Here is a 12897-nt window from a genome sequence, read left to right as displayed (position 1 = left end):
CAAATAAAATATATCATAATAAGAAGAGTCAATTCTCAGGGAAGGGACCGTCTCTATTGAAAACACAAGAATAGCCGGGCGGTGGTGGCGCACGCTTTAATCCCAGCACTTGGGAGGCAGAGGCAGGCGGATCTCTGAGTTCGAGGCCAGCCTAGTCTACAGAGTGAGTTCCAGGACAGCCAGGGCTACACAGAGAAACCCTGTCTCGAAAAACCAAAAAAAAAAAAAGAAGAAGAAGAAAACACAAGAATGGCTAGGAAGTCAGTTACATAATTGGAAGTGGGAAGGGGAGACTTTCATTCAGGGGAAAACAAGTGGAAACCATAGAAGTAAAAGGAGGCACAGTGTGGTAGGGAAACTGAAATTTGTGTCTGAGGAAATGAGGTCCAAGTAAAAGGAGGCACAGTGTGGTAGGGAAACTGAAATTTGTGTCTGAGGAAATGAGGTCCAATCCTCAAGATAGGATCTGTGGTAGGCAGGGCAAAGATGTTGGTGTTTGGAAATTCTCCATTTGGTTTGGGGCAACAGAATGCCTTTGAATATTTTAGGCGAGGCGCTGACTTGATCAGGTCCGTTTTTTATTAAAGATCATTTTGCTGAGCTCTGTGAAGGAGGTCTTGTAGAGAAATTGAACACTGCGACATGTTAAGTGAGTGCGGAGTTCTGGGATGGGTGTCCTTCGTCAAATAGAACGGAAGTGGAGATAAATGACCATGGCTGCATTATGTGTTTAAGAAAGTAGAACCCTGGGCTGGGGGGTGTGTGGCCATTGGTAGAGTGCTTGTCTAGCAAGCAGAAACCCTTGAATGAATCCTCCTGTATCACTTAAATTTGGTGAGGTGCCATACTTGGGCAGCAAATACGGGTGAGTCTCTGTGAGTTCAAGGTCAACCTGGGGTAAGGTACATAAAGCCGAGAAGACTAAGAACATCAAAGATAGAGGTGGGGCCCCAGTGGAGGCGAACCACCCAGCCAACTAACTCAACTACAGACACTGCGAGGGAGACAGATCAGGCCAAACGAGGCGCATGCCCAGTGGGTGGTTGGCGCGAGTTTGCGCAGTAGTGGGAATTCAAGCCTCAAAGCTTCCCGCCTGCGCACAGTCGGGAGCAGGCCCAACCCACTTTTGAAGGTGACGCGAACTTCATCCACATCCGGTCGTCCCTCACTCTACCCCCTGGGACTCGGAGCTCTCTCCCGAACGGTTCCCGCCTCTTCCGTGTTTTGGTGCGCACGGGTTCTGACAGACGCAGCGGCTATTGGCTGTCGGTCGACTCGAGAGCGGCGATTGGCTGTCGCTGGTCGTCGCTCAAACGCCTCGGGGTCTATGGTGTGAGGTGGGTGGGGCGCTGGGCGACCCAGCGGCGCTGGCAGGTGAGTGAAGGCTCGCTGCTCCCGTACCTCGGCTGCTAGGGCGGCTCTCTGGAGCCTGCGCAAGGCTGGGCTTCCTGGAGCCGCTCGTGGTGCGGTCCGAGCCGGTCCTTCGCCTCCGCGCCCTCGGTCGAGGGGTCGCTGCGGGTGGACTCGGTCGGCACCACGCTTGACGGCGCGGATTCCGGGAAGCCCTCCGGGCTGGGCATCTCCGGGCGGGTCTACTTCCTCCTCTGAGGTCTAGCTATCCTCCGAAGCTTGGCCCCGGCCTCAGCGCCCAGGCGAGCCTGCCCACGGGCCTTTCTGTGTCCCGATCGCCCTCGTCGTGCGCTTTGTTTTGGTTGGGGTGTTCAGCCGTCAGATCCTGGTCTGTGAGTCCTTGTTTTTTAGGACCTGGGCCTTTCTTCTGGATTATGGCTCAGAGTTCATTGGTGCCTAGCGATACAATATACTCTCTTAATATTTGTTGATGGGATGGTTTTGTTCTTTTGACTACTGATGAAATGTCAGGTAGGGATCCTGTAGGTTGAATACTTTCCCACCCCCTAATTACCGCTCAGAAACAAGCATGTTGTAAGCTAACCTCTGTTGAGCCTCAGTAGTGCGTTAGGTCCACATGGGTTAAGTAAGATCGCAAGACTAAGGAGTTTCCTTTTATTTTCCTTCTCCATCCGATTTTCTCTTCAGACAGATGTACCCTTACACATGTGTTGTATGTGGTGGCTTTCTTTCTTTCTTTCTTTCTTTCTTTCTTTCTTTCTTTCTTTCTTTCTTTCTTTTTTTGGAGACCATCTTAGCCTTGTAGCTCTGGCTGGCCTGAAAGTCTCAAGAGATCATGTCTCAAAGGCTGGCGGCACCACCACCCTTATCCCACCACTCTATTTAAAAAAATTAGTGGTGTAAGCCTATGTGAGTGAATGGTGGGGTTTGGGGACACACGTATGCCAAGAGGTGCAGGGGAGAGGACAGCTTTGTGGAGTGGATTCTTACCCCCTTCATGTGAGATCCTGGGGTCATACTCAGATTGTCAGGCTACAGCTCTTTTTCCCCCACTGAGCCATCTCACCTCTGCAGAATTGTCCCTTTTAATATCCCTCCTAGAAATTTTACATGAACCTTTCACTTTGTTATTTTTCTTTTTAAATAAATACTTATTATTTTTAAAGTATTTAGTAAAGTATAGACGCTGAAGAAAGAGCATAAACAGGGTTCCTTCAGTCAAACGGAGTGTACTTTTTAGCATTAGAGGAGTAGTGGGATCATGCATTGGGTGGGCAAAGCAAAGACAAATTATAGCATTGAAAGCCTGACCAACCAGGCAGTGGTGGCGCACGCCTTTAATTCCAGCACTTGGGAGGCAGGGGCAGGTGGATTTCTGAGTTCAAGGCCAGCCTGGTCTACAGAGTGAGTTCCAGGACAGCCAGGGCTACACAGAGAAACCCTGTCTTGAAAAACCAAAAAGAAAGAAAGAAAAGAAAGCCTGATGAGAGATTAAATGACATGATCCAGTAAGGAGAAGAATGCTCCTGAGTCATATGTAGGCTACATGGAATAAGAATATGGACTTTGGGCTCAGCTTCAGGTTGTCTATAAATGAGGTTTAAATGATGCCTGCCTCATAGTGCTACCAATTACGTGATGCAAATAAAACACTTAATATGAGACTAGAGGTGGCTCAGGCAGTAAAGTGCTTGCTTCACAAGGATCTCCAGAGCCCACATAAAAAAAAAAAAAAAAAAAAAAAAGTCCAATGCCTGGGAGTTGTGGCACTGGCATTTAATTCTAGCATTTGGGAAGCAGAGACAGGCGGGTCAAGGACAGCTTGATCTACACAACTCCATTCAAGACAGCCAGACAGGCCCTATCCTGTAAAAAGGCCAGTGAGTGTTCATCATATTGTTGGGAAGTAGAGACTGGAGGATCCTTATAGCCCACTGGTCAGCCAGTCTAGCCTACTTCTAGCCTTCTTCCACAGCAAGGAGAAACTCTTATCAAAAGCAAACAAACAAAGCCCTCCGGTGGTTGATTCTTGAGAAACCACAGAGCCCTCCCCACCAACTCCCAAATATGCACACACAGTATATCACACACACAATATATCACACACATAATATATCACACACACATTACACACAGTGCTTACCATGGCTGACTGTGGTGGCACAAACTTGTAATTTCAGCAGTTACTTGGAAATCTGAGGCAGGAGGATTGTAGCAAACTAGACTACAGAGTGAGTTTAAGGCACGCATGGGCAGTTTAGGGAAACCTTGTCTCAAATACCATTTATAAGGTTCTAGGTTCCAACCTCAGTACCAAAAATAATCAAAACAAGAACAAAATAGTGTTTTTGTGAGGACTTTAAAAAAAAAAAAAACGACCATTTTTTCTTTCCTACGCAGTGGTGTTTTTCATGAACATACGCTTGTGTGAGAGTATTGGATCCCCTGGAATTAGAATTACAGACATTTGTAAGTTACCATGTGAGAGCTGGAATTGAACACGGGTCCTCTGGAAGAGCAGCCAGTGCTATTAACCACTGAGACATCTCTCCAGCCCTTTGAGATTTAGTTTTACTTTAATGTCTATGGGTGTTTTACCTGCATGGATTTCTGCATCTCATGCCTGCAGTGCCCTCAGGCAGAAGAGGCCGATGTATCCCTGGAACTGGTGTTATGGATGGTTGTGAGGAGTCAGAGTTGTTGGGAATCTAACCTAGGTTCCCTAGAAGAGTAGTCTGGGCTCTTAACCAGAGCCATCGCTCCAGCTCCATCCAACAGGATAGTATTGTATCTGATACACAGTGAGTGTGCTACTCCAAACAAAAAGTTTGTTATCCCCATTTTGGCCAAGACCTCACACATGGTAGGTGGTAGGCAGCGGAATCTGCATTTTAACTTTGCTGTCTTTCTTTGAAACTGAGCATTGTTCTGTCTCCCATGGGAATATGCTCTGAAGCTATATGAGAAAATGTCAAAGTTCTTAAAAAAAAAAAAAAAAAAAAAAGTGTTTGTCCCGTGCTCAGTATTATTCTCTTCCCAGGAAACCAGGCAGCCTCTAGAGCTTGAGAAACTGCTGGTCCATCCCTACTGAAAAAACAAAACAAAACAAAACATGAGATCCTGAAAAGTACCTGCTGGGCTCAGCGGGCTGCTCGCCCGTGTCTGCCTCCAGCAGCACTGGATACAGTCTTACAGATCTGGGTTTCTTCCTCTTCCTCTAAGGTAAAGGCCATGTCGCCTCCTGGAAAAGTTCCCCGGAAGGAGAACCTGGGGCTCCAGTGTGAGTGGGGGTCCTGCTCCTTTGTGTGCTCGGCCATGGAGGAGTTTTTCGACCATGTCACTCAGCACCTGCAGCAGCACATGCATGGCTCTAAGGAGGAAGAAGAGGAAGAGGACCCACTTGGTAAGGGGCAGGAAGGAGCTCGAGGGAGGGGTGACTCCGACTCCTAGAGAAAGGACAGTTGAGGAACTAGTAGTTTCTTATCCTTCTCCCCCCACCCCACCCCCTAGCCCCTGTTTTTCTTTTTCAAGTAGCCCTGGTTGTCCTGGAGCTCATTTTGTAGACCAGGCTAACCTCAAACTCTTGCCTCTGAGGTCTACTTGCTTCTGCCTTTTGAGTACTGGGATTAAAGACATGTACACCACACCTGGCCTTTTTTTTTTTTTAGTTACTTTATTTATTTTTTATTTCATGTGCATTGGCATTTTGCCTGCATTATGTCTATGTGAGGATGTTGAGTCTTCTGTAGCTGGAGTAAGAGAAAGCGGTAAGCTGCCATGTGGGTGGTAGGAATGGACCCCAGGTCCTCTGGAAGGGCAGCTATCATAGCCACTGGGCCGTCTCTCCAGCCCTCCGAGGCTTATTTTCTTAATTATACTTTCTTCATTCATAAAAGTTTTATAAAGTCATCTCTAGAGAATTTGGTCAACAAGAATGTAAAGGGTGATTACCAATAGCAGGAGTCTCTGATTTTGTGTGTATATATGTGTCTGCACATTCGTGCCACGCCACGGATCAAGTGTGGAGATCACAGACCACTTATGGGCGTAGGCTCCATGTCACCGGGCTTGATCCAAGCTCCTTTACCTGCTGAACACTTTGCTGGACCTCTTCCTTACACACTCTGTCTGGGAGTGGGAACACAAGTTTGTTTATTTGTGTGTGTGGTGTGTGAGCTCACCATGGTGTATGTTTGGGGTCAGAAGACAGCTGGGGGAGTCCATCCTTTTCCTCACTCTATGGGTTCTGGGGATCAAAACTCAGATTATTAAGTTTGGGAATAATTTCCTTTCCCTCTGAGCCATCTCCCTCCCTCCCACCCACCCTTTCTTGATTTTAATTTTTGAGACAGAACTCCCTTTTGAATTCTTGGGTGGCCTAGAATTCACTCTGTAGAGCATGCTTGCCTTGAATTCATAGAAATCTGATTGAATTAAAGGTGTCCGCCTGCCTGTGCCTCCCAAGTACTGGGACTAAATGCTCACGTCACCATGCCTAGCCTCCCCTTCCCCTTTTATTAACTTACTTACATTTTTTGTTTGGACTTATTTATTTTGTTTTATTTATCTCACCTTCATGTACATATGTGCACCATGAGTGCCTGGGGCCCTGCAGAGGCCAGGGAGGGATGCTAGATCCCCTTGAATTAGAGTTACAAATGGTTGTGAGCCATCATGTGGGGGCCAAACCCAGATCCTCTGCAAGAGCAGCAAGTAATCTTAACAGATGAGCCGTCTCCTTCTTTTACTTCTGAGACAGACCCCATTAATCCAGGCTAGCCTCATACCCCTGAAGTGTTCCTGCTGTAGCCTCCCAAATGCTGGAATTACTAGCATGAGCCACCACACAGGGTTTGGAGCACATCACATCATAACTACTCACCATAGCTAAGAAGACAGTGAGCAGTTTTATTCGGGTACTCAGACGGGCTCCTCTTCCTGTTTGCTCTTTCCCTTTCTTTGATGAGTCTTCTGTAGCCCTGACTGACCTTAAACCTACTATGTAGCTAAGGTTGAACTTCAAGTCCTAACCTGCTGAGGATGCCGGGATTATAGTTACATATCGCACCTGTTTGCAAAGTCACATAATACACAAAAATGAAATTAAAGAATGTTTTTTGTTTGTTTTGTTTTTTTTTCCCCCGAGAGACAGGGTTTCTCTGTGTAGTTCTTGCTATCCTGTAACTCACTCTGTAGACCAGGCTGGCCTTGAACTCAGAAATCCGCCTGCCTCTGGGAGGATTTCCAGTGGTGGGGCGCCACCACTGCCTGGCCCTCAGCTTTTTAAAATAAGCAAATTCCTGTGAAATGTTGATAGTGTGGTACTTAGAGGTGCAGAAGACATAGGAAGTAGGTTGGAACGGATAATGGGCCTGTCTTGACATAAGCAGCGTAGAAGGGAAAAGAGAAGTGGAGAGCCCCTGTCTTCCTCATGGACCATGAGAAACTGAGGAGAGGTATGTTTGCCAAGGATACCCTAATTCATTCTCCCTAGGTCCCTGTCTCAGGCCTTATACATGCTGTTAATCTTAGCTTAGGCTACTCTCTCTTTTACATTGACTCTTAAGAGAGGGACTCTTTTTAACTTCAGTCAGCATCAAGTTACTTCTGTTAAACAGCGCGTAGCAGGGTCTTCCTCTGTAGTCCAGGTTGGCCTCGAAATCGTGGCAATTTGCCAGCCTAACCCTCTTGAGCCCTGACATTATAGATAAGAGCCAGCATACCCAGCTCTGGGTAATGTTTGCCTGGTACCACATACCTTACTCCATACCCCTTGCCACCAGCTGCAGTTGTGTATGTGTGGTTACTTAGCCTTCTCAGACTGAAGGCCCTGTGAAGACAAGGACTGGGACTCCTGCCTCCTCAGGATGTCCACAATACCTGACTCAGCTGAAAGTCATTAAGTATGGTGTCATGGTGGATGAACGCCTGTTTTCATTCCTGGTCAGAGTCCTGCTTAATGTCTGAAATGAAAAGTTAACTGGGCTTGGAAGTGTCAGACCATTCCTTCTAAACTTTTCTGCAGAGGAAGAGTTCTCCTGCTTGTGGCAGGAGTGTGGCTTTTGCTCTCTGGACAGTTCTGCTGACCTCATCCGCCATGTCTACTTCCACTGCTACCACACCAAGCTGAAACAGTGGGGGCTGCAAGCCTTACAGAGCCAAGCTGACCTCAGCCCCTGCATCCTGGACTTCCAGAGCCGGAACGTCATCCCCGACATCCCTGACCATTTCCTGTGCCTATGGGAGCATTGCGAGGTCAGCAGACAGTGCAGACATAGCCAGACTGGGGTGGAAGGAAGCTGGGGACCTTGACTCAAGATACTTAACTCTTTCTGGGGTGCCTTATGTTTCTGAGACTCATGCTATAGTATATCCCATCTATTCTTGTGTGACTCCTTTGTTTGGAAACTTTGCTGTTCCCACAAGTTAATTTGGGGGAGAGCAAGAACCCCCTCCCCTTGGACATGGGTGAGCGTTCCTGTTACCACTCTCAGTCCTCACCCCAAGTTGCCCTGGCACAGAGTGTCTTCGACAATCCTGAGTGGTTCTATCGGCACGTGGATGCGCACAGCCTGTGCTGTGAATACCAAGCGGTCAGCAAGGACAACCATGTGGTGCTGTGTGGCTGGAAAGGTAGGGCCACCCCTCTGCTCTAGTCTCTGCTTAAACCTCTGGAAATGTAAAGGTCTAAAGGAGCCAGGGATGGGACCAGTTCCTGCAAGACGAAGCAGGCTACTGGCTGGAGAAACTTGGGGGTACCAGAGCCAAGTTGGGGAAGGCTAAGGATGGGACATGATCAGATCTTCCTTCCCAGGCTGTACCTGTACCTTCAAGGACCGGTGTAAGCTTCGAGAACACCTCCGCAGCCACACCCAGGAGAAGGTGGTAGCCTGTCCCACCTGTGGGGGCATGTTTGCCAACAATACCAAGTTCTTAGATCACATCCGTCGCCAGACCTCATTGGATCGTAAGAAGTTGGAGAGGAGAGGGAGAGTGTGGGCTATCCTACTTGAAGTGAGGACAAGGGCAGTTTCTCAGGGGAGGTGGCTCTGCTGAAATCTGTACTCTGGCTCTCTTCCCCTTTTGGGGTCAGGCACCCATAGCCTTCACTGTTTTCAGCATCAGTTATCTCAGGAATCCTCACAACAGCCCCATGAGGTAGGCTTCTTATTCCCCTTTTTACAGATGAGGAAACTGAGGCTCAGAGAGCTTAAATCACTTCCCTGAGATCATGCAGCTAGTAAGTGGGAAAGCTGGGGTTTTAACTCAGGGCTGGGCTCCAGATCCCATGTGTAGCTTCCCTTTGCTCCTTGGGTGGCTCCCTTGTGTTTGGGACGGTTCCCCTCTCCTCTGCCCGTCACTGTTGTCTTCAGTCCCCTTCGTTCTGCCCACTCCACCCCAGAGCAGCGTTTCCAGTGCTCCCACTGTTCCAAGAGATTTGCCACAGAGAGGCTCTTGCGTGACCACATGCGGAACCATGGTGAGTGGCCTGCGCCCAAGCCTCCCTGCTTTCTTCTCGAGGTCCTGTTGAGTCCACAGCTCATGGCCTCTTCTCTTCTCCTCAGTGAATCACTATAAATGTCCTTTGTGTGACATGACCTGCCCACTGCCTTCTTCCCTCCGCAATCACATGCGCTTTCGACACAGTGAAGACCGGCCCTTTAAATGTGACTGTTGTGACTACAGGTAAGGGGACCCTGGGGTACAAAATACAAGGCTCAAGTTTCAGGGTTTCCTATGCCCCCAACCCCTCCTGATTTCTCTTTGCAGCTGTAAGAATCTTATTGACCTCCGGAAGCACCTGGACACCCACAGCAAGGAGTCAGCCTACAGGTGTGAGTTTGAGAACTGCACTTTCAGTGCACGGTCGCTCAGCTCCGTCAAGTCCCATCACCGCAAAGTGCATGAAGTGAGTGGCAGGTAGGGAAGGGCTGGCAGGAGTGCGAGTGAGGAGCTGCCCTCATTTCCTCCTCCCTTCCTGTCAGGGAGACTCGGAGCCACGGTACAAATGTCATGTCTGTGACAAATGCTTCACACGTGGCAACAACCTCACCGTGCACCTTCGCAAGAAGCACCAGTTCAAGTGGCCCTCAGGACACCCTCGTTTTCGGTGAGTAAGTCTCTCCCCACAGATTTCTACACTCTCCTGTTTTGTTCATTGTTGTATGTGTACGGGGCGTGCAGTGCTCCTCTAGAGGTCAGGGCACGGCTTGATGACCTTTATGTGGTTCAGATATTGAACTCAGATCATTAGGCATGAGTGTTGAACATTTTAGACCTCTGGCCTTGAATTTACAGAGCTCCACCTGTCTTTCTGCCTCTGATGAGATGAAAGGTGTGCACCACCGTGCAGGACTGAGCTGCTAATGCCAAGCTCAGCTTCAGACTCAGCTCGTAGTGCTAGAGTTCCTGAGCTGGAGCCAGAGGTAAAGGCCAAGGGAGGCTCCTGACCTCAGCTCCATGGCCTTCTCAGAAACGGCCTTGTTCCCGAGCTGGTCAGTCTCTGTACTGTGGGGCTTTGGCATTAGGTTTTCCATTTTGAGCCCTCGCCTCTGAACCTTTATTCTACAGATTCTACTAAAAACCTTTTCCTAATCTTCAGTTCTATCACAGAGAATGCTAAGACAGCTTCCAGGTAGCATATTTGTATCTTCACCCTCTGTCTCCAGGCAGTTTCTCCATCCATCCTCTGCTGTCTGCCATCTTCTCCTCCAGGTACAAGGAGCATGAGGACGGCTACATGCGACTCCAGCTAGTTCGGTATGAGAGTGTGGAGCTGACACAGCAGTTGCTGCAGCAGCTACAAGAAGGATCAGACCCAGGATTGGCACTGAATGAGAGCAGCCTGCAGGGCATTGTTCTAGAAACAGTGCTAGGGGGGCCAGGACCTGAGGAAGAGACGGAAGAGGAAGGTAGGGTTGTTGAGGGAACAGCCCTCTCAGCTTCTCAGGACAACCCCAGTTCTGCCATACATATGGTCAGTCAGACAGACACTCAAGGCCAGCAAGACGTTGTCTACTATGTACTGTCTGAAGCCCCAGGAAAGCCCCCGCCAGTCTCCGAAACACCCTCAAGAGAGATGGAAAAGCTTCAAGGAGTACCTGAGGACCCAGAGGTCCAGATGGGCTGAGGCTGCAGAGCCTGACGGTCCTACTCCAGATCTTGGAGTTTGTGCCAGGCAGGAAGCAGTGTCCCAGTAGGCGGCCTTTGTTCTTGGATGACTTTAGAAGTGGTGCTGAGAACAGTGTGTTTCCCTATGACTCAGGAGGCATCATTCTGTAGACTCTGGGGAGTTGGATCCATTGAGGAAGCCCTACATTTATGTTCTCATCGGAGGAGCTGTTCCCAGGTTTAAGCATACTCCCTTGGCATGCTAGACAGTAAATATCTAGTCTACATCCATTCCAGTCTCCAGTGGTCCATCAATCCATCCATCCAGGGATGAATGACTGACTGTTCCTTACGACAGCCATTTCCTCACTGTAAGTTAAGCATTGAGAACCAGGTGCCATTTATCTCAAGGTTTCCTTTTACATTCCAGGGACACTTGTTATCTTCAGGGACAGAATTAAAGATACTTCGTGTGTGTGACAGTTGTCTTATTGGGAATAAAAGAAACACTTGGGCTGTTACTTATTTCTCAAGTTTGATGGCAGTTAACTAAATAACAGATATAGCTGCCTAGAAGTAGAGGTGAATAATTAGGCTTCTCCCTTTAGTGATCAGGATGGTTTCTTTAACTGTCGTGTACCCATTTAGTGGAGGAGGTCCACTTCCTCCAGAGCATCTTCCACCTCTGTGGAAGGAAGCTCCATGTACTTGGCCGTGAGTGAATGCTAGCAGTGTTACAGGATGGGTACACACAGCACCCAGACTGCACCCTCAGTTCTAATTAGAACCCTGTGCCTCTAGGGTACGTTGTGGTGTGGGACTGCAAAGGAATCTGGAGTGGAGGTGGGTCAGAGAATGCCCACCAAGTCCTCAAGGGCAGGAATCAAGCTAGAACATTGTGTGTCTATACAGTTTCCTACAGAGTGGATCTATTTTGATAAGCTTATATCATATATGTTCTTTGTTTTGTGTGTGTGTGTGTGTGTGTGTGTGTGTGTGTGTCTGAGTGTTTTGCCTTTATGTATGTAAGTTTACTGCAGTCAAGCAGTGTCTGTGCAGGTAAAGAGGGTGACCAGTCCTCTGGAACTGAAGTTACGGACAGGTGGGTACTGGAGACTGAATGTGGATCTTTGCAAGAGCAACAAGTGCTCTAAACTGCTTAGCTGTCTCTCCTCCCTCTTTTGTTGTGTTCTTGAAGTTGAAATTCCTTAAAAGAAGAACCATTCTTTTTTTTCCCAGTTGAAAAACATTAGGCATAATGGCACTTAACACTTAGGAGCAGAGGCAGGCATTGGATTGCTGAGGTTAAGGCCAGTCTGGTCTATAGAATGAGTTCCAGAACAGCAGGGCTATATGGAGAAATCCTGTTTCAAGAAAAAAAAAAAAAAAAGTGTAGTATATGTGTGAGTGGATCCAGGTCTGCAGGTCCATGGTATGTGTAAACTCACCTGTTGGCTCAACTGGTTGGCCAGTGAACTCTATGCCTTTCTCTGCTCCTGCCCAGCACTAGGTTCCTGACACCATCCTGTGTATAGCTTTTATGTAAATGTCAGGTATCTGGACTCAGATCCTTGTGCTTGTAGAGCAAGCACTTACTGCCTGAGTGAGCCATTCTCATAATCCCTGTTCATTCATTCCTGAGCATACTGCCCTTTTGTTGGCTCTATCAGTCCATATAAAGGGAATACTCTCAGGGGCCTTAGTTAGCTACCATAAAAGGATTTCTGAACCTTAGCCTCTTCCAGGATGAAGCCTTCCTAAACTGTCCAGGTAACTATGTCTAATTCTACCACCACAACCACCTGTGCTTAGCAGGATCTTCCTGAGCACCTTCTGACTTGGGCCTTATGTCTTGTCCTTTGTAAAAAAAAAAAAAAAAAAAAAAAAAAGGCCCTGGCTTTCATTCCCAGCTTTGCTAAAAAGATAAAGAAAGGAGCTGGACAGTGGTGGTACACGCCTTTAATCCCAGCACTTAAAAACAGCCAAGTGGATCTCCGTGAGTTCAAGGGTAGCCTGGTCCATAGAGGGAGTTCCAGGACAGCCAGGGCTACACAGAATTCCTGTCTTGGGGTAAGAGTGGGAGATAATAAGGACTGACTTTTTTTTTTTCTTTTAAGTTTTGCTTTGAGAGGTGGGGCTTCAGATTTTTTGGTTATCTTCCTGTCCCTGCTTCTTAGATGCTGGGATTACAAGTATGTACTGCTACACTCAGCTCCTGATTTTTTACTGCAAAAACTGCCTGTTACAAAGGTATGGTGGTACACACCTTAATAGCAGCATTCAGGAGAGTCCAGCAGATCTCTGGAGTTGGAGGCTAGCCTGGTCTATGTTCCAGGACATCCAGGGCTATACTGAGAGAGCCTGTCTCAAACAAATAGATGGCCTTTAAAAGCTGCCCAATACAGGTAGAATTAG

General features: G+C 48.0%; 1 protein-coding gene across 10 annotated transcripts; it reads left to right on the top strand.

Annotated features, from left to right (window-relative positions):
- Positions 1-1234: 1234 nt before the first annotated feature.
- Positions 1235-10959, top strand: Hinfp (histone H4 transcription factor). Of its 10 annotated transcripts, none has more exons than XM_076924854.1 (11): positions 1382-1738; positions 3772-3840; positions 4594-4774; positions 7397-7626; positions 7893-8004; positions 8186-8338; positions 8774-8851; positions 8937-9057; positions 9142-9280; positions 9357-9481; positions 10087-10959. In XM_076924854.1, the coding sequence occupies exons 3-11, from the start codon at positions 4603-4605 to the stop codon at positions 10499-10501; spliced, it is 1545 nt and encodes a 514-aa protein (XP_076780969.1). In that variant the 5' UTR covers positions 1382-1738; positions 3772-3840; positions 4594-4602; the 3' UTR covers positions 10502-10959. The 10 variants fall into 10 exon arrangements, with proteins under 10 accessions (XP_076780972.1, XP_076780969.1, XP_076780970.1 ...); XM_076924855.1 differs by having other exon boundaries at positions 1382-1742; XM_076924852.1 differs by having other exon boundaries at positions 1382-1881.
- The last annotated feature ends 1938 nt before the right edge of the window (positions 10960-12897 follow it).

Source organism: Arvicanthis niloticus, chromosome 26, assembly GCF_011762505.2.
Source record: "Arvicanthis niloticus isolate mArvNil1 chromosome 26, mArvNil1.pat.X, whole genome shotgun sequence".
NCBI classification, from domain to species: domain Eukaryota; kingdom Metazoa; phylum Chordata; class Mammalia; order Rodentia; family Muridae; genus Arvicanthis; species Arvicanthis niloticus.
This window is presented reverse-complemented; position numbering and strand designations above follow the sequence as displayed.